The sequence below is a fragment of the Choloepus didactylus genome, chromosome 27 (genome assembly GCF_015220235.1).
Source record: "Choloepus didactylus isolate mChoDid1 chromosome 27, mChoDid1.pri, whole genome shotgun sequence".
In the NCBI taxonomy this organism is placed as follows: Eukaryota; Metazoa; Chordata; class Mammalia; order Pilosa; family Megalonychidae; genus Choloepus; species Choloepus didactylus.
This window is the reverse complement of record NC_051333.1, coordinates 2,322,073-2,346,910: the sequence shown is the minus strand read 5'-3', so window position 1 is coordinate 2,346,910 and position 24,838 is coordinate 2,322,073. Positions and strand designations below refer to the sequence as shown.

The 24,838-nt window shown below is 44.6% G+C and overlaps 1 protein-coding gene across 1 annotated transcript in view; it reads left to right on the top strand.

The window, feature by feature from the left end:
* Positions 1-2,321: 2,321 nt before the first annotated feature.
* NLRP5 (NLR family pyrin domain containing 5) overlaps positions 2,322-24,838 on the top strand; it is a 28,229-nt gene continuing 5,712 nt past the window's right edge. Inside the window, exons 1-9 of the mRNA XM_037820510.1 lie at positions 2,322-2,697; positions 4,804-4,881; positions 9,912-11,493; positions 13,730-13,900; positions 15,800-15,967; positions 18,065-18,235; positions 21,056-21,226; positions 22,674-22,844; positions 24,579-24,749. Coding sequence (XP_037676438.1) covers positions 2,409-2,697; positions 4,804-4,881; positions 9,912-11,493; positions 13,730-13,900; positions 15,800-15,967; positions 18,065-18,235; positions 21,056-21,226; positions 22,674-22,844; positions 24,579-24,749 — 2,972 coding nt within the window. The 5' untranslated portion in view covers positions 2,322-2,408. The remainder of the gene's footprint in view (positions 2,698-4,803; positions 4,882-9,911; positions 11,494-13,729; positions 13,901-15,799; positions 15,968-18,064; positions 18,236-21,055; positions 21,227-22,673; positions 22,845-24,578; positions 24,750-24,838) is intronic.

The following is a 24,838-nucleotide window of genomic DNA, read 5'->3' as shown; positions in this document are numbered from 1 at the left end:
TAGCCTAAAATGACTGCATAGGATTGGTTGTCTCTATAGAGGTCATGTAATCATGAAAGGAAATTTAGGATAGATGTAAGAATTATTCCTGGGGCATAACTAACAAGTGCAAAGTTTTGATGTCATCATAGACCAGCCTTCTAGACAACTTTGAGAAACGACACAGAAGTCATGGATATATACCTCTAGAACAAGGTGAGCGGGAGCTCGAGGGCAGGGGGCAAGGAAGAGAATCTGTCCTAATGGTTCAGTGTTAGGCAACCAGGAACTTATTGGGATAAAAATTCCCCATGTCAGCATGATCATGGGATCAGAAAGGGCTAGATCTGTTCTTTAAACATCTCAAGGTCATGAAAAACAGTCCGAGATTGGAGGAGACTAAGGAGATATGTCGACTAAATGCAATGTGGTATCCTGAATTAGATCCTGGGCCCGAAAAAGGATGTTAGTGAGGGGAAGAAATAGTGAAATCCAAATGTATTCAGCAGTTCAGACAATAGTATCAAACCAATGTTAATTTCTTAGCTTTCATAAATGTATCATGCTTCTATAAAGTGTTAACATTAAGGGGGCAAAATCATTAGGGATGTCCTAAATTGCATGTTTTGGCATCATTAGTACACTGGCTTAGAAACGAAATGCCATATCAATTTAGTAGCAAGCTCTGGGGCCTTGCTACGCCGAGCTGGGTTCCACAGAGCATTAACTGGGAGCTTGCAGCACACCAGAATCTCAGGCCCCAACCCAGAACTGCTGGACCAGAATCTGCATTTTAACATCCCAGGATACTTGTACATTTTTTTCAGAATTGCCAAATCAACAACCACCAAAATGTCTATATCTCCCCTCCATGTTAAGTCCAATTGCAGCACAATCCATCTACATTTTAAGAAAGATTGATAGTGCAGAATCTATCTACATTTTAAGATGTTTGTCTGTCTTTTATGGGTGACTCATGCTTACCTGATTCAATGATTTTAGCATAAATGTTTCAAAAGCATTAAAACTGATTTAATAAAGACACTAGTCTATTCTTTTTATAAAAGCTTTCAAATAATTCACATTCCTTACAATTCACATTTAAAGTGTACAGTTGTTTTTGGTATATTCAGAGTTGTGTAACCCATCACCACAATTAACTTTAGAACTTTTTCAGCACCCCAGAAAGAAACCCTAAACCTGTTCTCAGTGATTCCTTAACTCCCTGAGCCCTGGGGAAGTACTCAGCTACTTTCTGTCTATATAGATTTGCCTATTCTGGATATTTTATATAAATAGAATCATACAATTTCTGGTCCTTTGTGACTGGCTTCCTTCACTTATCACAATGTTTTCAAGGTTCATCCCAGTTATGTAATATAATTGTACTACATTCCTTTTTATTGCTGAAACTATGTACATTTTATTTAACCATTCATCAGATGATGGATGTTGGATTGTTTCCACCTCTTGGCTATTATGAATAATGTTTTGAACATTCATGTACAAGTTTTTGTGTGGACATATTTTCATTTTTCTTGGGTATATTCCTAGGTATAGAATTGCTGGTTCATATGATAACTCTGTTTAACCTTTTGAGGAACTGCCAGTCTGTTTTTTAAAGCAGCTGTATCATTCTATCTTCCCTCCAACAGTGTATGAAAATTCCAATGTCTCCACTACTTCATCAATACTTGTTATTATCTGTCTTTTTTATTCTAGCCTGGTGAATATGAAGTGGTATCTCATTGTGGTTTTGATTTATATTTCTCTGATGGCTATTGATGTTGAACATGTTTTAATATGCTTGTTGACTGTGTATACCTTTTTTGGGAAGTGTCTACTTAGATTCTTTGCCCATTTTCATTGGGTTATCAGTTAATTATTGCTGTAAGAAATCTAGATATAAGTCCCTAATCAGATATGACTATTAAATATTCATCAGTTTGTTTTTACACTAAAACTGTTACTGTGTTTATGTAACTCACTATTACATTACCACGAACAACGGGAATCATCTGGTTTTTAGTAATGGAAGGAACCTATTGCCAGTTTCTTTGAATATTGCCAACAAGCGCGTTCACTGACAAATGTATTGAATTTCATCTGTGCTGCTTTAGCAACTAGGGATACAGACAACAAACTATCCCAGTGCTCATATTCTAGTGCAGGATAAACAGACAGACATAATGGCAGGTAGTATTAAGTCTTAAAGAACTGTTAACTGTGAACTGGGCTTCAGTCAGTACATATCACAATAGAGAATGTTGGTCATCTGGCAAGTGGCTTGAGGTTAGTTGTGTGAACATGGGAGTTTCTGGGAAGATTCCCTTCTGAGTCTTATCACTTTTCCCGTAGGTTCTACTTGCTCCGTATCACCAAAGTATCTACTTTTCTACCAAAACGTGAGTTTTCAACCTTTCATCAAGATGGAAGAAATTGAATTACCCTCCTTTTCCATCTATGGGCTGCAGTGGTGTTTCAAGGAGCTAGACAAAGAAGAGTTTCAGAGATTTAAGGAATTACTAATGGAAGAAACTTCAGAACTGGCGAAAGGCCACTTTCCATGGTTTGAAGTGATGAATGCCAATACAGAATGTCTAGCTTCTCTCTTGCATGAGTATTATATCGCACCTCTTGCGTGGAAGGTATCTATTAACATCTTTGAAAAGATGAACCTGTCAGAACTCGCTGAGAAGGCAAAGGATGAGATGGAAAGTGAGTAAGACTTCCAAGCAAATCTGGAATGGGGGGAAGGGGTGATAACAAATTCTCATGGGACGGGGGAAAATTTACCGTTCTTTAATTGGGTCCATCTCTATTGTGTGAGTCTGAACTGTGGGAAGCAACTCATTGGTCATCACTACTGGCTAGAAATTAGTGTAGCCTCTAGCCTGTGAAACGATGAGGGGGAAGAAATGGGTAGACATACTCTCCATCTGGACCGAATGAGGTTGGAGTTCATAGATGGGATTTGGAGCCTTCAGTGTTACACTGAGGCTCTGAAGCTACCACTTGCTATTTGTATGACCTTGGGCAAGTTCCCTCCCTGATCTGGCCCTTGGATTCCACATCTTAGGACAGGAACTATGCTGTATGGAAAGTAATTAATTCATTTATTGAGAAAACGGTTGCAGTTGTACCGCTGGGGTATCCCTTCTTTCTTACCCCAGGCTGAAGGACTGAGGCTCAAAACACTGATCTAAAGGTCGGCCTTACTCAGACTGTTGGGGCCTGAATTGCCACAATGGACCTAGGTCAGATTGTGTGATTACGTTAAGGTGTTTAGGATAAAGGCAGTATAAAAAATAACTCTCCTTTATCAGGAGAAATCTCCTCCTTCAACTTTGGACTAAAGATTTAGATAGAAAAGCAATCCCAAGACCAAGCAACAAAATTGGCCCTAGAGACAACAGGTACACCTGCACGTTGAAATCGCCTAGATGTATCTCAGCATATATAGCTGCAATGTACTTTAAGGGCAGCTGTCCCTTTGGAGCATCAAAAAAAAACGGCCCATGTGGAAGACATGTTGGGCTTTATTTGCAGGAAATGAGGGTTAGGAAGTTAAATGACAGCGGATGTTTACTGAGTCAGTACCACGAGTTAGATACCAGGCTGAACTGCCCTGCCATTGATTCTCAAAACCAACCAATGAAATGGGCTCCCCATGGCAGAAGTGAAGTAGAGGCTCCATCAGGTTCCAAAGTTGACAAGTTCATGAGCTAATAAGCAACAAAAATGAGATTCATTGTTTAACATTAATTGACCATATATTTCATGTATCAAATGCCAAAGATTTATAGCTTTCTATTCAGTAGGGAAGAGAGATAAATGGTCAATTTTTTAAAGGGTGGTATGGAAAAATGCGGAAGAGCTTCCTATTCCAAACCAGGGGGAAGTTAAGCCTAGAATCACCTCCTAGAAGAAGCAAGCTTTAGGCTGAGATGTAAATGAAAAGGAGTTAGCCAAGTTAATTGGGCGTGGGAGAGAACATTCTGAATAAAAGGCAGCAGCATGTGTAAGCCTTTGGAGCTTGAAAAATGGGCTTGGCTAGACTCTGGAGAATAGGTGGAAATGTGGCAGGAGATGACTTGCATTTTTTGAAAGACTGCTGCTGCTAAAGTGTTGAATGGTCCAGCAGAGCTCACGAACAGATGTGGGGAATTCGTTTAGAAGTCTATTCTAGTATCCCAGGTGATAAATGAACATAGCCTGGGCTAGGATGGTAGTTATAAAAAGAGGTAGAAATGGAGTCAGAAGATGTTGAGGAAGCAGACACAGTTTTTGAGGACTAAACACAGAAAGACAATGTGGTGTCAAGGATGAAACCCAAGTTTATGGTGTGAAAAACTGGGTGGATGGAGAACATTGGGAGAGATGTAAGTTTGCAGCAAGCAGACTTGGGGAGCAATGGCCAGTGTTGGACCTCTCAAGTTAAAGATACCTCCATCTGGATAACTCACAGGCATCAAGTGAGTGGTTGGCTAACTGGGGCAGGAGTTAAAGAAAGGTGTTTAGGACGGCTCTTGAATACAAACTCTTAATAATCATAATAATACTGCCTTGTTATGTGACTTACCCAAGGCCACATAGGGGATAAACAGCAAATTATGCATTTACAAGTTCAAAACCAGAGCACTCTTCACTGTAGATCTCTGCTTCCTCACAGTCTTGACGGCATGTGAGTCTGACTCCACTTCCTCCCTGACGGGCTAGTCATGGCGTAAACTCTGGGTTGGCTCCCTCAGTAACCTGAGCAGGGGGATGCTCTCGGTCCTGGTGTGGGTAACTGAGACAATTCTCTTTTACTCTTTGTTGCAGAATATACACAGGATGAAATACTGGAGGATTCTGAACCAATAGAGTTTGACGAAGGACCAAGCAAAGAAGTGGTGCCAGGTTAGTTGTGGGAGGGGGAATGGGTATGTACTTGGGGAATAGTTAGTGGCACATCTAGGACTAGAGCCATGACTTCTAATGGTCCAGTGTTCTTTCTAGTCCGGAACGCTATCATCAGCTAATCGGATGGATTCTGAAGATCTTGTCATCTGGTCTTCTTCCAAGTACAAAAGAGACTGTAGTCGTAAGGTTTTCTTACAACTCACAGAGACCTTGTCTTCTCTGTTTGGGCAACTTCATGGTCCTACTAGGATAGTCCCCTCCTAATCTGCTCTGGAGGCCTTGGTGGGGAGAACCAGATAGAGTGAAACCAGATTCAGTAGAATTACCCAAACATTTGAGCACTGAGTACATGCCAGCCAGTGCAGTGTGCACGTGGGATACATCCATGCACAAAACACATGTAGATCCCCTGTGTTCATGAAGCTTACATTTCAGTAGGGAAGAGAAGAAACAAAACAAAAGAATAAGATCAAATCAGTGAAAACGAGAGAGGAAAGCAGGCTTGGCTAGACGTGGATAGACAGCCTGCTTCCCTGCTATTATCCACATCGCCGCCAACACCTTACCTTCCAGCAGACAGTGTTGCGTGAAATCTGGGACCTAGAAAGAATCCAAACCAAGCTTCTTTGTATGCAACTTTGGACCAGCTGTGGAAGGAAAGCATCCTCAAAGCTAAAGGAATTGATGTTTGAGTCAGTCTCAGTATCCCAGAGGTTATAAGTTGCTCAAAATTTAATGTAAATCTAGGTTTAACACGGTAAAAGCTATTTTTGCTATATGTGGTTATTCTTCAAGTGATAAAATTGTATCTTATAAATTTAATAGATTACTAAATCTGGCTTCAGGATAGTATGAAATAGAGACACTAACTGACTAATCTTGGCAACAGGACCAGAACAAAATTCCCAAAAGCAGGGGTCTCAATTACCGTTGAAGAAAAGTGCTGCCACTCCTTGAGAACACAGGGTCAGGCACTGTGCTGAGTGCTGCATTTCATAATTCTCAGAAGAACCCTACGTGGCAATAACTGTCGTTCCAGTTGCCCAGTAATGAAAGGCCAGAGGCTAGCTGCAGCAGCAGCCAAAACCCACGTGTCTAAACCATGGCATAACTGGGCCTGGAGACCCGACTCCAGTGCCTGAGAGCTCAGCCTTTAGGTGACACTGCCTCCTTTGACAACCTGAAAAAAGCTACACTGTGAGTAAGAAGTTGAATTATGACCATAAAAAGTCTTCAGGCAGAATCCAACGTTGATTCAACTCCTTCTCCCTAACCCTCCCCCACCCCGCTCACTAATATATCCTCCATTAGCTATATAACTAGTTATTGACAAGCCAAGTGTGTCAACCGGTAAGGTAAGTTGGGACAGACAAGGCAGTAAGTCTGGTAATTTGACTAAAATCTCCTAGGTAAGTGACATAATTCACATTTGAATCCTATGTTTGTCTCAGGATCCTTTGCTCTTAACCATTAGGTTTGACCCCTTCATTTTAATGACTTGCTCCAAAGAATAAAGAGAAGAAACAAGACCAGAACCCATGCCTTCTAATTTTGACTCTAGTGCTCATTGTTTTAGTGCACTCTGGCCCTCTGGCTGAGCCAGTGGTTGCCACGTTTCAAACAGAACATAGAAGATTAAAGCTGGCATTACAAAGCTTATCTTGTGTATTTTTGTGGATATCTGGCATTGGAGTTGGATAATTCCCATAAATATGGTGGACTTTATTCTTTTCCCCTCTCTTTTGCAGAAAGTTTACTAGCCAGAACAGCAGAGACAATAGAAGAACAAGGTAAATCTGATTTGTTAGCATTTATTTGTTTTATGCCATGCTGGGATGGAGGACTGAAGAGCTGAGATGTCAGGGGACTTCATTTTCCTTCCACTCACCCTCGTGGTCTCTGCTGTAGGGCCCTTCCCCAGGAGCCAGGCATTTCCTGGTGGTCTCCAGGCCATCATTGTGAAGATAAATTCCAAAGACCCCATGATTCTTGGGCTTGAGGCATCAAGCACAGGCTTCTTTGATAGATGCTAAGCCTGAAGCAAAGAATAGTCAAGTACCTTGTTCAAAATTATTTTAGTAGTGATTTTCTTAATTCCTTCTATCAACAAATATTTAGTGGATACCTACCATTTGAAGAACTATGGTGGGAATATAGTAGTAAGGAAAAACTATATTTCTTGCCTTCCTGGAGTTTATAGTCTAGAATTACACATTAATTAAATAAGATATAAAATGAAGATATCCAAGGTGCTACAATTGTGTCAAAGTGAGGGCAGGCTTCCCTGAAGAAATGTTGCTTTAGATTTTTGAGATAATTCACATACCATAAAGTTCACCCTTTTAAAGTATACAGTTCAGTGCTTTCTGCAGTGTCGGCACCATTTTACAGCTCTACCCGCAATGCACAAGGGTTCCAACTTCTCCAAGTCCTCGCCAACACTTATTTTCTGTTTTTAATTAAATAGTCATCTTGGTGGGTGTGAGGTAGTATCTTGTGGTTTTGATTTACCTTTTCCTAATGACGATGCTGAGCATCTTTTCATGTGCTTTTTGGCCATTTGTATACCTTCTTTGGAGAAATTTCTCTTCAAGTCCTTTGCCCACTTTTTAATTGGGTTGTTTGACTTTATGTTGTTGAGTTGTAGGAGTTCTTTATATATTCTGGATATTCAACTCTTCTCAGATACATGATTTGCAACTATTTTCTCCCATTTTGTAGGTTCTTTTCAATTTCTTGATAATGTCAAGTACATTCAAAATTATTTAAGTAGTAGTGATTTTTAACAGTGGTGTAGTCCAATTTATCTATTTTTTTTGCTCATGCTTTTATATTCATTATCTAAGAACTCATTGCCAAATCCAAATTCATATAGGTTTCCCCGTTTTCTTCTGAGCTTGTTTTAACTCTTATATTTAGGTCACTGATACATCTTGAGTTAATATTTATATATGGTGTAGGTAAGGGTCTAACTTCATTCTTTTGCATGTTGCTATCCAGTTTTCTCAGCATCATTTGTTGAAGAGACTACTCTATCCCCAGAGTGGACCTGGTGCTCCTGTCAAAAATCAGTTCACCACAGATGCATGTGTTGAAATGAGTTTTTAATGCACTGAATTTGAGATCCCTTTGACCCATTCAGGCAGAGAGTTAGACATAAGGGCCTGGGTTTTAGGGAAGAAGACAACAGCACAGACGTAATTAAATGCATGGACGAGGAAGAGGTTGCTGAAGGAGAGGCAAAGAGGGCCTGGGTTCCGTTGCCGACTGCCTTCCTGGTGTCTCCTTATCGCCATAAGAACCTACAGCCCAGTAGAGTGGCATGTCCTCTGTCAGAGGAAAATGCACAATTCTGGCTCAGTGAATGGAGGCTCTTAGATCTCAGGAGCTGCTTCCTGTTGTCTTATTACAAAATCTGTTAATGGCTTTCCTCAATACAAAATACGGACGACTTAGACGTGATGTGTAAATGTTTTGTACAAGGAATCAGCTTATACCCTTGTACAGAGAGAATCTCGCTAGCCCTGTCATTTTAAAGGTAATCTAGTACCACCAAACGTAAGGACTCAGGATATTAATTCTTTCGTGTTCGTTGAGTACCTGTTACATGATACTGGAGACTGTTGCAGAGACTGGAGGTGCAGAGGTAAAAAGACAAGGTGCTTTTCTCATAGTGATTACACTGTAAGCTAGGGCTAGACAATAATTAAATACATAAAAGAATTACAGTTTATGATTGGAATGAGAACGAAACAGGGTATTGTAAAAGAATTATGGTCTATTATGATAATAGATGCTAATCATTTTTGCCAGGTCCTGTCCTAATAAATGTTGAATGCACTTTCATTTTTTTTTTTAAAGTTTTATTCACACACCGTACAACACATCCAAAGTATACAATCAATGGCTTTCTGTATAATCACAGAGTTGTGCATTCATTACCACAATCAGTTTGAGAACATTCTCATTGCACCAAAAGAAACAAAAATCCCATACCCCTTATCCCCTCCTATTATTGAGACTTAGCATTGGTATAGTACGTTTGCTACAATTGATGCAAGAATATTAGAATGTTACTGTTAACTATAGCCCATAATTTGCATTAGTTGTATTTTCTCCATATACCACCCTATTATTAACATGCATGTTCTTTCTTTTATCTCCATCACAAGCCTGTGAGGTGTTTTTCTCATAGTTGGGGAAACTGAGGCCCAGAGAAAAGGCAACTCGTCCCAAATCACACAGATACTACCCAGCAGAGCTCGGAATTCCAAGCAGGACCTCTGCTGCTTCAGGTTTATGTCCTGCCTGTGTCGTGCGGGTTTAGAGCTCTGCTGTCCAATGGAACTTTCTGTGATGCTGAAAATATTCTTTAACGCATTGTCCTACGTGGCAGATCACTAGCCACGGGTGCCGCTGAGCGCTTGAAATGCGGCTGGTGCAACCAAGGAACTGAATCTTTAATTTTATTCCACTTTAGCTCATTTAAATAGTCACAAGCGGCTGGTGCTGATTGTATTGAACGGAGCAGGCTGGCACCCTCAGTTCCCCAACATTCTGCCTTTCGCACACACAGTTTCATTAACAAACAATTGAGTGTCTACAGTATACCAGATAGCGAAGACACCACAGTGAATGAGAAAGCCTGCTTAGAGTCTGTTGGGGGAAACTGACAATAAGCAAACAAAAATGCATAAAATGTCGGCTATTAAGTGCTGAAAAGAAATCAGCTTAGAGAGACAAAGTGAAGATAGAGCTATTTTGTAGAATGATCTTGAGCTTTTGAGTAAGTGGTCTTTGAAGACCACCGCAAGCTTCTTAAATTTTAGGTGCATTGCTAGGTGTAACAACAGGTCCGTGTATGTAGCCCATCTGATTTAAGAGCCACTGATTCTGGGTCCAGGATTCTTTTTTTTTTTTTTTAATAACTAAAATCTAGACTTTCTTCAAACTATTTCCTGTGCGTGTGTGTGTGTGTGTGTGTGTGTGTGTGTGTGTGTTTTCCTACCCTCTCCTCTCCAATTTAGGCAAATGGGATTACAAGCATCACGTGATGACTAAATTCTCCGCCGACTTGGACATGATCCTCCCTTTTGAAGAATCTGTCACCCACTGGCCACAGATGCAAATTTTGGTTGGTGCATTTCATCCGGATGGGAGCGGCTCCCAGCCTCGCACTGTGGTTCTGCATGGAAAATCCGGAACTGGGAAATCAATCTTGGCCAGAAGGGTCATGCTGTACTGGGCGCAAGATCAGCTCTACAAGGGAATGTTCTCCTACGTCTTCTTCCTCCATGCGAGAGAGATACAGTGGCTGGGGGAGGGGAGTCTTGCAGAGTTAATTTCCCGGGAGTGGCCAGACTCCCAGGCTCCAGTGTCAGCAATCATGTCCCAGCCAGAGAAGCTCCTGTTTGTCCTTGACAGTTTTGACGACCTGGGCTTTGTCCTCAAGGATGGCGACGAGAAGACCTGCAGAGACTGGGCTGAGAAGCAGCCCGTGTCTGTCCTGATGCGCAGCCTCCTGAAGAAGGTTCTCCTCCCGGAGTGTTCCCTGATGATCACCATCCGAGACGTGGGGGTAGGGAAGCTCAAGTCGGAGATCGTGTCGCCCCGTTACCTATTAGTTGGGGGAATCTCGGTGGAACAGAGGATCAAGATGATCTCCGAGCACGTTAAGGATGAGCATCAAAAGTTACACATCTTAAATTCAGTGATGGATAATGACCAGCTGTTTGATAAGTGCCAAGTTTTTGACGTGTGCTCGTTGATCTGTGTGGCTCTGCAGCAGGCGGAGAGAAATGACCTTTCTGCAACTTGCCAAACTTTCACGAGCCTGTATGCCACTTTTATGTTCCATCAGCTCACTCCACAAAACGAAGCCCAGCGCTGTCTCAATCAGAAAGAACAAGCTGTCTTGAAGGGCCTGTGCCTTATGGCTTTGGAGGGAGTGTGGCATATGAAGTTCGTATTTTACGGCGATGACCTGGGTTTTCATGGGCTAGAGGAGTCCGAACTCTCCACCCTGTTTCGTATGAAAGTTCTTCCCCAGGACATTCTTGACAAGAGATGTTACACTTTCTTTCACCTCAGCTTGCAGGAGTTCTGTGCTGCCTTGTGCTATGTTCTAGAGGGAATTGAAAGAGACCGTGATCCGTACCCCCTGTCCATCGGGAATGTAAGGAGCCTGATGGAGCTTACACAAATTGACTGGAACCCCCACTTGCTTCAGATGAAGCGTTTCTTGTTTGGCCTCATGAACAGAAAGTCGATGAGCAAGCTGGAGACGCTGCTCGGTTGCCGTGTCCCCCTGGAGATAAAGCAGGAGCTTCTGCAGTGGGTCTCTCTGTTAGGTAAACAGGCCAAGGCCCCCTCGCCGCTAGACATCCTGGACTCCTTCCACTGCCTTTTTGAGACTCAAGATGAAGAGTTTGTTCGGCTGGCCTTGGAACCTTTCCAAGAAGTGTGGCTTCCAATCAACCAGCAAATGGACTTGCTCGTGTCTTCTTTCTGTCTCCAGTACTGTCAGCATTTGCAGAAAATTCGACTGAGTGTCAAAGAGATCTTCTCAAAGGACGAAGTCACTGAGGCACAGCCCATAAACCCCAGCAGGTAAGTACTGCACCTCTGCAAGCTCACTCTAAACCAGATGCTGGTTCGCCGTATCCCTATTGCCAGGGCTTGGTATGATTCCCAAAACTGTCAGGATCCCAGATAACTGTTTGAGGATGTCTCACCCAGAAGTCACTCAGCCATCTAAAATGGCAGGACCTGAATCTGGTTAATCATCAATACTTGGATAAACTCTTTTAGAAGCTCCTCATATCAATATGACCACTCAGGTCTATGTCCTGCTCGGGGAGAGTTGCACCTAGACCAGTGCTATTCATAGAACTTTCTGTGATGATGGAAGTCCAGTGATCATTAGCCACAGGTGCCGACGGGACCTTGAAATGTGGCTGATGCAACTGAAAAGCTGTCTTTAATTTTATTCTGTTTTAACTAAGAAATAGCAACGTGTGGCTATCCCTTACTGTGTGGAATGATCTAGAAAATGTGCTTTGCCCAACTGTCTGCATATCTGTCCTCCCATTTCCCAGAACAGTACACTAGCTGAGAGTGTGACTAGCAGCCCATCAGTATTTAAATCCCAAATCTTCTATTTCTTAGCATAGTGGCCTTGGGCAAGTTACTCAACTGCTCTGTGCCTCATTTCCTCAACTGTAAAGTAGAAGTAATAGTACCCACCTGCTGGGCTGTTAGGAGAAAATGAGTTCAGATAGGTGATGCATTTATGAACTGTTCCTGGCAATTAGCTGACACATTATCTGCTAGTAATAGTTGCAGAGCTAAATCTACTACTGGTCTACACTGGTTGAGAGCACTGAGCAAACCAGGTTTTGCATTTCAGCTCTGCCACTAACTAGCTCTGAGTTCATCTATAATACGGGGAAAATAGCACCATCATGGATCAAAAAAATGCATCAAATTCTGACATGGAGGGAATCTATCATAGTGTCTGGTCCATGCCAACGCTTCAATAAATGACAACAATTATTAATCAGAAAACAATTAAATCCTGAAGCTTGTTTGCTAGGAGAGAAGCTGATGTCAGCAGGGAAAGAAAGTATACGTTGCCCTTATCCTGTTCTATCCTTTCTATAGCCAGCGGAGTCTATGACCTGACCAATTTTCACTTACACTGGCTGAGAATCTGCATATTATTATAACATATTTATATTTATGATTTTTCTAATCACGAAGATCACAGCTACTATGTGCTGAAAACTTCACGCCATGCTCCGTCCTTCCTGTTCATTTCTTTCTTTAATCTTCAAGGGGACCATGTGTGTCAGGCCAGTTCCTGCTCACACGAGGAAACGTCAACTCGGAGGTGAAATGTCCCTGTAAGCAGCAGACCAATCGCTGTTGGGCCGAAAATTCCACTTATCTGCACACCTATTGTGCTAGGAATGATGCTAAGTATTTTACAGGCATTCTTTCACTCAGCAAAGATTGGCTGGATGCTGTTCTGGAATTGAGGCTATAGAGGTAATGGAAAGCCCCTGTTCTCATGGAACTTAGCATCTCATGGGTAGAAAAGGAAGATTATGTCAGACGGAGCGGAGAGCCTTCCAGAAAAATGACAGTAAAGGGATGGTCAGTGGCCAGACTATTGTTTTAAATGGGAAAAGCAACAAGGACCTCCGAGAAAAACAAACCTGAAAGAGGTAGACCATCAGGCATTTTGGAAAAGAACATTCCAGAAAGAGAGGGCAGCAGGCGAGAATGCCCTGAGGCAGGAGCATAACTCATTCAGTCCTCACCACCTTACATAGCTGGGTTTCTCTACCTTAGCACTCCTGCCAATTTGGGCTGGATGATTCTGTTTTCCGGGGAGACGGGTGGGATTTGTCCTGTGTTTGCAGGAGGTTTAGCTGCATCCTGGTGGCATGACTCAACCCAGCCTTGCCACAGAAAATGTCCCCAGATATTACCAAATGTCCCCTAGAGGATTGCACCCAGTTGAGTAGCACTGGTGTAAAGTAAGTTCTGTGAGCCATTCCAGCCGGGAGCCAGTATTTAAAGCCAAATCTGATGCACAGTCTGGTGGCTCCTAAACTCTCTGGTTTTGCCCCTTGGGTGTTGAAATTTTGGGGCAGGAAGGAGGATATGAAGGCAGACAGGCAAAGCACAAGGTGTTGCCCGTGAGGTTCGTTTTGGAGCCCCTGAAGCTACATCCCTGTCTTGCCTTCGGCTGGTTTCCCTCCTCCGACGTTGCTGCGGCAGTTTCCTGTGTTAAAATCCGTCCCGTGGACGCACGTGTTTGTTTCTCCCTCCGATGCAGCCCGCAGGGGAGGATCGCCGTGGCTGAGTGGTGGAGGAGGCTCTGCTCCGTGCTCAGCTCCCTGGTGAACCTGAGGCTCCTGGACCTGAGCTGCAGCGTCCTGAGCGAGTGGGCCATGAAGAGTCTCTGCGCCAAGCTGAGGCACCCGACCTGCAAAATAGAGACCCTCATGTGAGGCTGCCCGGGGGGCTGTGTCGGGCCCTCCCCCTCCTCCCCCCCACCCCTCCCACTTGGGCCCCCCTCCCCCGCGGCCCTCCCCCCACTGCGGCCCTCCCACGGCTGCCAAGAGAAGGACCCTCTGTAACCCCACTGCAGTATTTTTATAAGTGCTTTGAAAAGGATAGGAACCCAATTCCCAAAAGTTCAGAGTAGGGGGTGACTACAGACGTTGTGTAGGAAGTATGGAGATGGCTTCTCTTATCTGGGTCTTGAAGGATGAGTAGGAGTTAGTTAGTAGGGAAAAGGTGAGAGGAGCTCAAGTCAGGCAAATGGTAAGCATGAGGCAATGGCAAAATCAAAGTGCGTGATTTAGGGGACCATTTTACATCACCCTTAATGCTTTTAGGCTAATTAATAAGGTAAAAAAATAGTTTGAGTGCCTAGTAAATTCTTGGGGCACTGCACTAAGTACCTGGTGTAGAGGATTAAGTGCTAGTTCCACTTCAGACAAAGGTAGATCAAGCACAGCTCATGGGACATCTAAGACAGGGGCAAGTCAAGTTCTTGTTTGCAGATCTCTTCCTCTCCCCACCTCATCCGTCTCTTCTCCAAGCAGCTTCCCGAAACTGGGCTGTGCCAAGAAGATCCCAGAATAACCCGCTGCTCGCCTTTGGTCCTACACCACCCTTAACTACCCTTTCAGGTGTCGTCTTTTCTTGGGAAGTCCTCCCTGACATCCACACTACTCATGCCCCTGTTTTAAGCTCTCATCGTACAGTGTAATTGGCTTCAGTCCATGCCATTACTGTATTTTAACACAGTGACAACACATGATAATGGCAAAGAGATTGAAGAAGTGCAGAGGGCTCAGAGTAAGTCCCCAGACTCCTCCTCACCTTCCTGTTTCCCTGGTTAACCACTTTCACATCTTGTAACTTTCCATAAATTTTCCATGAAATTATAAGCATATATTGGTATAGATAAATGAATTTTTATATGAATGGTATCACATTATACATATTATTCTGACATTTGATTTCTTTTTTGTACTTAGACTTGATTATCTGCATGTAGTTTTATCCCATTTTAAAAAAAATTTTATTGTGGCAACATACATACAACTCAATCTCCAATTTTAAACCCCTTTCAAGTATACAATTCAGTGTTATTAATTACATTCACGATGTGCTACCGTCACCACCTCACCAAAGCCGACACCCCAAATAGAAGCTCCATTAAGCAGTCACTCCCTATTGCTCCCCACACCTTGCCCTGGTAATCTGTAATCTATTTCCCATCTCTGAATTTGCATATTCTACTTATTTCACATAAGTGAGGTCATACGATACTGTCCCTTTAGTATCCAGCATCTCTCACTCAGCATGATGTCCTCAGGGCTCATCCAGGTTGTCACATGTATCAGAACCTTGTTCCTTTCTACGGCTGAATAATATCCCGCTGTGCGTATATAATGCATTGTTTATCCATTCATCTGCTGTGGACACTTAGGTTCTTCCACATTTTGGCTATTGTGAATACTGCTGCTATGAATATTGGGATACAGGTATCTGCTCAAGTCCCTGCTTTCAATTTTTTGTCTATCCAATTTTAAAGAATATGTAGTATTTCATTTTTAAGCATAATTGTTTTGCTCAACCTTTTGTCAAATGTCTCCCTCATTATATTAAGCCCCACAGTGTCAGGGATTGTTAAATGGTTAGTATTGTTTGTAACCTACCCACAGTGCCTGGTGCATCACGGATGCCCAAATATTCATTGCTTTAAAGTTAAATAAAGGCAAATAATTATAGATTTGAGATTTGGAATGGGAGAAGGGTGGGGTGGAAAAGTTAGGATACAACTACGTGTCACAGCAGCTAATTCGTCGCTTGTTTTCATTCTCTTCTGCAGCCTTAAAGATGCACAGATCGCCCTTGGTCTCCAGCATCTCTGGGCTATTCTCATCACCAACCGCAATCTAAAACTCCTCAACCTGGAAGGCACTTGCCTGAAAGACGGAGACGTGGAGGCTGCGTGTGCGGCTCTAAAACACCGAAACTGCTTCCTGGAGTCTTTGAGGTAAATCCTGGCTGTCTTTGTGGTTGTCATTGGGGGTTTTTCTGTTTCTAACTTTTATTTTGAAATAATTATAGATTCACAGAGCATTTCAAAAATAGTACGGAGAGGTCCCCGTGTACCCTTCAGGCACTTTTTCCGGTGGTTACATCTTACAAGAGCTATAGTACGATATAAAAATCAGAACATTGACGTTGGTACAGCGTGTAGGTTTCTTTCCATCATTTTATTGCACGTGAGATTCTTGTCACCACCACTGTCATCCTGACGCAGAACTATCCCATCACCCTCGTGCTGCCCCTTCATCGTCAAATGCCCTCCTCGCCCCACCAGCACTAATCACTGGTGTCTTTCCCACCTCTTTATAACATTCCCCACCTCTCATTCTTTCATTTTGAGATCATTATAAAAACGGAATGGTATGCTTTGTGACCTTTTGAAACTGGCTTTTTTTTTATTCAGCGTGTGCCTTTGAGCACCATCCCAGTTTGCTCCGCTTTATTGCTGAGCAGCCTTCCACAGCGTAGCTGTCCCACAGTCGCACGGTGGGCCGAGACAGCCCATCTTCTGGAATCATAACGAGCTCACCTTCTGGCAGCTCATGGGGGTTGGTCCGCCCCATTCGCTGCCGTGTTCCCAGAACGTAGAACTGTTGTGTTCCCAGCTCCTGGCTCAGATTATGCTCCCAAATAGTTATCAATGGATGGACGGCTGGGATGGGCTAACTCCCTCTCTAAACTGAGGGTGACTCTGAAAGATAGATCGGGCCACACTGTGGCTTTCATTCAACAGCAGATACGGCTCTTCGGTTATGTGTATAATAGAGAGATCAGTTCTGGGGACGCACTGGTGAATGAGATGAAGCTCCTGCTCCAGGTGCACTCACGAGCTTGGCATGGGGAGACAAACACACTCTTATACACTTGTGCGTGTACACTATGTGCCCACCAGCGTGCACACACATGCCACGAGTCTAAAATTCTGAAATTCAACACAGCCAGTAATTAATACTCATTGTTTTCCATGTGCTGCTGTATTAGGTCCTGTGAAAAACAGACCCAGGTGTGTATGATAGCTCAGAAAAAAATAGAAGTTTCTTGCCTGAACAATCCAAGGGGGATTCCAGTGGTGGGGAGGGTTCTTATGCCTCCCAAGCTCCATGGAGGTCTGCCCCAGCACCAGCTTCCAGAAGTAGGGAGAGCTGGTAGATGCGTGGAGGTTTGACATCCTCCCGGCAGTGGTGAGACCCAGCTTCGCAGCACGTTCTCTCAGCTAGAAGCTGGTTGCATGACCAAGCCACGGCAGGACACGCTGGGAAGTGCGTCCAGGAAGACGCAAGAGGAGGGTCCCACAACCAGGCATTGCTCCGGGGGCTTCGTGGGTGTTAACTCCTCTGAGCCTCACAGGCACAGTCGGCCATTGCCAGGTGGTAAACTGAGTCACAGAGATGGTAAGGGGCTTTCTTAATGTAGGTTAAGTGACGTATCCGATCATGGGAATATACTTAGAGGTAGAATTTCTGGGTCGTGGAGTAGATGCTCATTCAGCTTTAGTAAATACTGCTGGTTCTCCTGAGAGGTTGTACCTTTCAGCACGTTTGAGCGCCTACTGCATACCAGGCACTATTGTAGGTGCTGAAGATTCAGCGGGGAACGAGGCAAGCTGGGTCCCTCACGGAGATTCCCATCTAGGGAAGAGGACAACAAACAAATACAAACATACATGGATGGAACATCAGCTGGTGAATGAGATGAATAAAATGTCAGACAGAAGGGAATAGAGCTCACAAGGGGAAACACTGTTTATGTAGGATGGTGAGATCAGCTTATTCCAAAGAGGGGGCATTCAAGACCTGCATGAAGGTAAGAAACAAGCCATGTGCAGAGCAGGGTGGGAGAAGAATGGAGAGAGGACTTTGCAGACTGAAGGAAAAGCAAATGCTCGTTCCCTGAGGCAGGAGCAGGCAGTGTCCAGGGGCTGGAAAGATGCGCCGGTGGCTGGAGCGCAGGAGCCGGGGAAGTGGATTGCCCGGGGGGAGCCTGGAGGCCGCAGGAGGGGGCAGTGAGGCTGCGGACGGCTTCATCTTTCCTCTCTCTGCAGGCTGAATTCCTGTGGACTGACACACACCTGCTGTCTGATGATCTCCAGAGCCCTTGTCGTGTGCACCAGCCTGAAGTCCCTCAGCCTGACAGGAAATAACGTGACGGACAAGGGGCTCCGGCCCCTCTGTGAGGCTCTGAAGTACCCAACGTGCAACCTGCAGAAGCTGGCGTGAGTTCAGCCACTGCCTTTCACCAGGGCTGTCTTCTCTCAGCTGACATCGTCCGAGAGATGGAGGGGAGCTCGCTGACATATAAGCCAAGGGTTCTGTCGGGAGGAGTGACCTCCACGGAGTACCCCAACAGCGGGGCTTAAGGGAGGCCAATAAATCACTCCTGTCTGCTGGAAGCAGGAGTCAGCCGGACGGGAATCTCTCACGGCTTTTCTGGTTGACAGGGCTTTTCCAGCCAGCCTCCTGGAGCGTGAGGCTTAGGTGTGTCCAAGTGGGCTTATTACTCCACAACCTGGGTGGGAGAGATTTACCCTCCCAGTTACTGAAAGAGATGGTCACACCAAGTCTCCTTCGTGGGGACAGACTCGTTAATGCAAAGTACGGAGCAGACACACGCAGCTGGGCGCAGGCTGAATCACAGGGGAGCCTTCATCCAAACTGAGCCATCCTGCAGCTCCTTCCTGCTCCGGGGAGAAGGGGGCGTGAGGGTTCGGGAGCATCCTGGGCATTCTTCCAGCAGAAATTCTTCCAGGTGGAAACACAGGGCAGTAGTTCCCCATCCCTAACACCGAACAGCACCAAGGGGTGTCGCTTTCTTACTGATAACTTTCCCTATGGAGGGAGAAGGGGGATGAAGAGGTAACGATCAGGGTGACCACTCACTAAGTTCACCGAGTTGTGCCAGGAACACAAATACCTTTCCACGCCTACCTGGCAGTCCTCAAAGCAGGTCTATGTGGTAGGACAGACACTATTGTTAACCTTATTGATAAATAAGGGGACAGATTTAGAAAGGCTAAATCACTTATCCAAGTTTGGGCCGTTATCAAGCTATGGCTGATTCTCCAGCATATGCCATCCAATATGGTAGCCACAAGCCGTGAGTGGCTATTTAACATTAAAAATTAAACACAAAATTCCTGTGTCGTACTAGTTACACATCAGTTGCTCAATAGCTACACATGGCTATGGCTACCACACTGGACAACTCAGCTCCAAGTTATCTTTAATTTTGACTTAACATGCATGTTGTTGGATCGCCTGGGAGTATTCTAAAGAAGGCAAAAGGTTTTTCAATTCCAGGGGATTGTTGCTACATCTAGAGATTTTTTTTTTTTTTCAGATACACCTGGAAATTTTGCTTGTTATGTCCTAGAAAATAAAACTCAGTCCTACTTGGCACATAGACGTTTAGTTTACATCTGATTAAGTGAGGTCCACTGTACTGTCCAACAGAGGAGCTACTAGCTCCATGTTGCTATTTAGATTTAAATTAATGAAAATTAAACAGAATTTAAGATTCATGTCCTCAGTTGCTCTATTCATGTGCCAACCATTTGATAGCCATGTGGTTAGTAACTACCATGTAAGAAAACACAGATAAAGGACCTCTCCATCACTACAGAAAGTTCTGTTAGAGACCCTGCTCCAGTGGCCTTGCTCGTAACCCACTTTTTGAGCTGATGTTTGGTTTTTGCAATTGTCAGAAGTGGTGTTGAACTGCCAAAAGTACCCAAAGTCAGCTACATAAACTGGGCTATTATATCCAATACACTATTTACTTAGGGTCATTAAAGAATAACTTCTTATACTACTTTTCTCTGGCTTCCACTCTCTTGGTATTCCAATTTCTTTCATCCAATATTTTTTTCACATTCATTTTCCTTAATACTTTAAAGCCAATGCTGAGATCCCAGAGAACCCAGGCTTGTGGTTAGAGCTGCCATCTCTGGTGTCCTGGAGCATCGGGCTCTGTGCCCATCAACTCTATCTTCACCACCAACCCATAAGGTAGGGATTATTTTCTTCCCCAGTTTGCCAATAAGGACAAACCAAATCCCAAAGAAGAAGAGGAGCCTCTTGCCTGGGTCACAGCTGGTAAAAAGCAGAGCCAAAACATAAGCTTCCATTTGACACCCAAGGAACTGAGCGGTCACCTTGGGGTTTCCTCCTTCTTGTCCCACGATCTGGGCAGACACTGTTTCTCCCAACCATTCCCAGAGCCCTCTGTGCAGTGAAATCCCACAGGCAGCAAGAGTTTGACAAAATTGCACAAATTACCTTTTTTTAAAAACCCAGAGGGAAAAATAAACAGTAGGGACCAGTATGCTCTCTCTCTGCAGTGTTTCTTCCTGTGTTAGAAGTGACCACTGTGGGTGGTGTTGAGAAAGTGTCTGCTACATGCAGTGTACCATCCTAAACCCTTTAGAGGTGTTAAACCACTCGACTTTGTAATAACCCCACGAGAGAAGTACTATTAACCTTTATTTTCAAATACTATTATTTCTTAAGCTTTGAGAAACAGATGAAAGTCCAGTTTATATCTAAGGGTCATGATAAGTTAAATATAGGTATTTTAAACAGGAGAGCAACCCATTTCAGCAAAACCTCACACCATACTACAGGTGGAAACAAAACAATGGAGTAGACACAGATTCATGTTTTCTATCCATTTCCCATTTTTTGGTGATGGAAGATCTAATCATTTATGCTAATTAGTGGACTGGAATATTAAAGTTGAGTTTACAAATTAAACTCAGACATGAAGCAGCATCACTGTATGTTCAGGGATAAGGGAGCTGTGGGAGGGACGTTCCCCTTTCTTGTAAGCTAGGGGAAAATGAAACTTCAGGAATAGACCTCAGGAAGATTTGGGAATGGATGGTGGTGACAGTAGCAAAATATTGTGCATGTAATCGATACCATTGAATTGTAAAGATGAAAATGGTTAAAATGGGAAATTTCACATTGTATATATGTTACCACAATAAGAATGCTAAGAATAAACCCGTTTTCTTTCTGGGGGTTCTCTTCTGCAGACTGGGGCACTGTGGTCTCACAGAATCCAGCTGCCAGGATCTGGCCATCGTCTTCATCATCAACCAGAACCTGACACGTCTCTACCTGGCCGGCAACAACCTGGGCAATGACGGCGTGAAGGCATTATGTCGATTCATAAAACATCCCAGCTGTTACCTGCAGAGGCTGATGTGAGTCCAAGCCATTTCCCCTTGTAGTCTTCTAACAGATAGCATGGGGTGGACCTCAAAGCACACAGCAGAGGGGAGAGTGGAAATCCTTATGATGATGATGAAGGGGCTTGAAATGTGCTAAATCCTACCCCTGATAATCCTCTCCTGGATCTCACCTTTCTGTGGAAAATCCCACCTCTGCCTCTGCATTTCCTACAGTGGGAAATCCTTCGTTCAAATACTTATTAAGCACTTAATATGGTTAGGTACTAGGGATACAGAGATCAAAGACAGATGGGTCCCTGTTTTCATAAAGCCTGGATTCTGGGGTGGGCGGTAGATAATAAATGATGAGATTTTCAGGTGGTAACAAGAGTGCAGATCCGGCAGCCCCGCAGGCTGTGCTTGTCCTACTCCAAGAAGCACCACATGCATAGACTGCGATGTGAACTTGATCCTCTAGCTATTGCGCAACAAGGGCATCCCAAGTATTCTCTTTAAAAAAAAAAAAAGGCTCCCATTGCTGCCAAATTACTCCTCCATCATAAATATTCTATGATTGGACAATGAGAATGAGAGTTTTGTATTTCCTGTTCAGTACCATCAACTTACTTTGCCATGCTGCATTGGAAGCTCGCTCCTCTGCCAGTGCATCCCCCTTGACAAATTAGTCCAGTAACCTCATCTGAAAAAAATTATGCATGATTAATGGTATACCTGTAGCCAGCAGTTCTGTTAATGAATACAACCTTAATGGATGTGTCTACCATATGATGAGTCCCCGGAGAATGAGAGTTGGGGAGATACTGATTGTGAAAGGCAAAATAATGCCTTCCCCCAAAGATGTCCTAATCTGCAAAACCTGTGAACAGGTTATCTCACATGGCAAAAGGGACTTGGCAAATGTAATTAAGTTAAGGATCCCGAGGTGGGGAGAGTATCCTGAATTATCCTGTAGTCACGAGGGTCCTTGTAAGAGAGAGGCAGGGAGTTGGAGAAGAGATGTGACAACGAAAGCAGGTCTGGGTGATGTCCTTGTGGTTGGGGCCAGACGCCAAGGAAAGCAGGCAGTCTCTGAGGGCTGGAGAAGGCGAGGAAGTGGCTTCTCCATCAGAGCCTGCAGAAGGAGCGCAGCTCGGCCAACACTTGGAGTTTAGCCGAGAAAAAGACCCGTGTCGAACTTCTGACCTCCAGAACTTTAAGATAACAAATCTGTCTTGTAAGCCACTGAGTTTCTGGCAGTTTATAGCAGCAATAAGAAACTAATACACTGAGTGTGAAGGCAAATCGGAAAGAGATCAGAGTGTCCTGAGTGGCGGCCAGGTGCAGGTGTGGTATGGGCACCCTAAATTCCAACATCACCCCTCACCTGCAGAGGAGCACACCGAAGCCGAGAGCAGTCGTTTACCCCAGCGCACACCTAGGAACACGAGGGTGACCCTCCTCTTTTCCTTGTGTCTTACAGACTTAACCAGTGTAACCTGCAGGTGGCTAGCTGCGGCTTTCTCGCATTGGCACTTATAAGCAACAGGAGCCTGACGCATCTGAGCCTTAGCCTGAACACGCTGCAGGACGATGGGATGAATCTTCTGTGTGAGGTCATGAGGGAGCCCTACTGTCACCTCCAGGACCTGGAGTAAGTTTTCCACACTGTCGGGAACCAGCCCTTCCGAGTTAGAGCTCCGGGTTCCCAGAGGAGACGTGAGACTGGAGCCAAAAACTGGTCCCAGGGCCAACAGATGCTTGTTTCCCAGCAGGGGTCCTGCATAAGTGGATGTGATGACTCGAGGGTCAGGGTCGGTGGGTAAAGGGCAGGGGAGCTGTCAACAGACGCCCCCGGGAAGGGCATAAGGAGGCCGAGTCACCCTCGATTCCTAAAACCTGTCTGGACTTGGGGACGTCTTCTTGTCCTTGGTTAATCTTCAGCTTTGCCTTCTGCAGGTGGAGTGGAAGGAGGGGAAGTTTGTCTCAATCCATTTTCCCTGTGGGGTTCAAATTACTGTTGGAATGTCTCTATTAATAGGAATATTCCATCATTAAACAGATTACAGAAAACTTAAAAGATCTAAATGTGCAGAAATCAATCTATAGTCTCATAACCAAGCAGCAACCATTGTTAATATTTTGATTAACGACCTCTGGGATTTTTTTTCCTGGATGCATAAGTGCATTTAATGTTTCACCATGTGGCAGGCACAGGACTCTAAAGATCTCACATATCTTATCTTACGTAATCTCCCCACCAATCACACACCAAAGGGGAATGAGAACTGTCAGGGAACTAGAATACAGTCTCTCCTTGAGGATGTGCAGATCAAAATAGTAAATGAGGCATGGTACCATATTCCATTTAATGTGCACCATAACTTAACAAATCCCCTAAAATGGGCACTTATGTCCAATGTTTTAGTCATGTATACCTTAAATTTTTGCAAACTTGGTAATGTTTTCTTATGATTACTTACAAAGGGTAGAATTAGTGGACCAAAATGTGGGACCATTTTGAGATCTCTCCTTTCCCAACAGTAAACAGAGGAAAGGAGTTAGATGTAGATCAGTTCACAAATTGAGTTCCCCCAAATATTGATTCATCTACTTAGTGATTAAAATAACAAATCCTATTTGGGCATGGTAGGAAAACTTGATCTTGGTCAATTGGAGGTACTTTCTTTTGGATTGCGTGTATGTTTTAGAGCAAGGACACTGCAGGGGAGACTGTGTGGTCCTCATCTGTGCTGGCAACTAGACTCTGCCGTCCCCCCCACCCCGAGATTCAGGAACGAGCCCTCCCAGCCCAGGGCCCATGAGGATGGGCCCTTGCCCACCCCGTCAGCCTGTTCTTAGCACGCTGTGCTGAGGACTCGGGATCTGGGTGCTTCCAGCAGATTCTACTCGGGTGAATCACCGGCCGTTACTCCGGGGTCATTTCTGCCCGTGCCCCCCACACTGCCTGGGAAGGGGAAGGGGAAGGGGCTTCTCCACCTTTGCGTCTGGAGCCCTTTCTAGAATTTCAGTAAGATTCTGTCATCTTTTCTCTTCCTCTCAGGACTTTTGTTCCTTTGTCAGGAGCTCCACCAACTTCTCCTCATCCACACTTTTTTTCCTCTCGCCCCTCCTCTCCCACTTCCAGGTGGGAAACAAGCTCTGATGGGTTCATTTCTTTTTTCTTTTTCCAAAGCCCTTGAGTCACATCAAACATGTTTCCACTCCCCACTATCCTCCCTGCCCCGAGCCAATGAAAGCCACCGTCAGAGCCGCTCCCGGCACAGACAGAAGGTCACGCGCTGTAAAGGAATAGAGGCAATTCCCATGGGCTTCCCGCCACGGCAGCGGCCTCGAGGCGCGGCTTCCACTCCCTCGTGTCTTGCAGGGTGGTGGGATGCTGCCTCAGCGCCACCTGCTGCGAGGGGCTCTCCTCCGTGGTCACCAGAAGCAGCCGCCTGGCGAGCCTGGACCTCTCCTCCAACGACCTGGGCGACCGAGGCGTGATCGCGCTGTGCGAAGGGCTGAAACAGGAGACCAGCGCCCTGCGGAGGCTCGGGCAAGTCCCCGCACTCACGCTGCAAGGGGCGCGGGTGCCGAGTCACTGGACAAGGGCCCTGTGCTGATTTCACACTCCATCGGGTTACA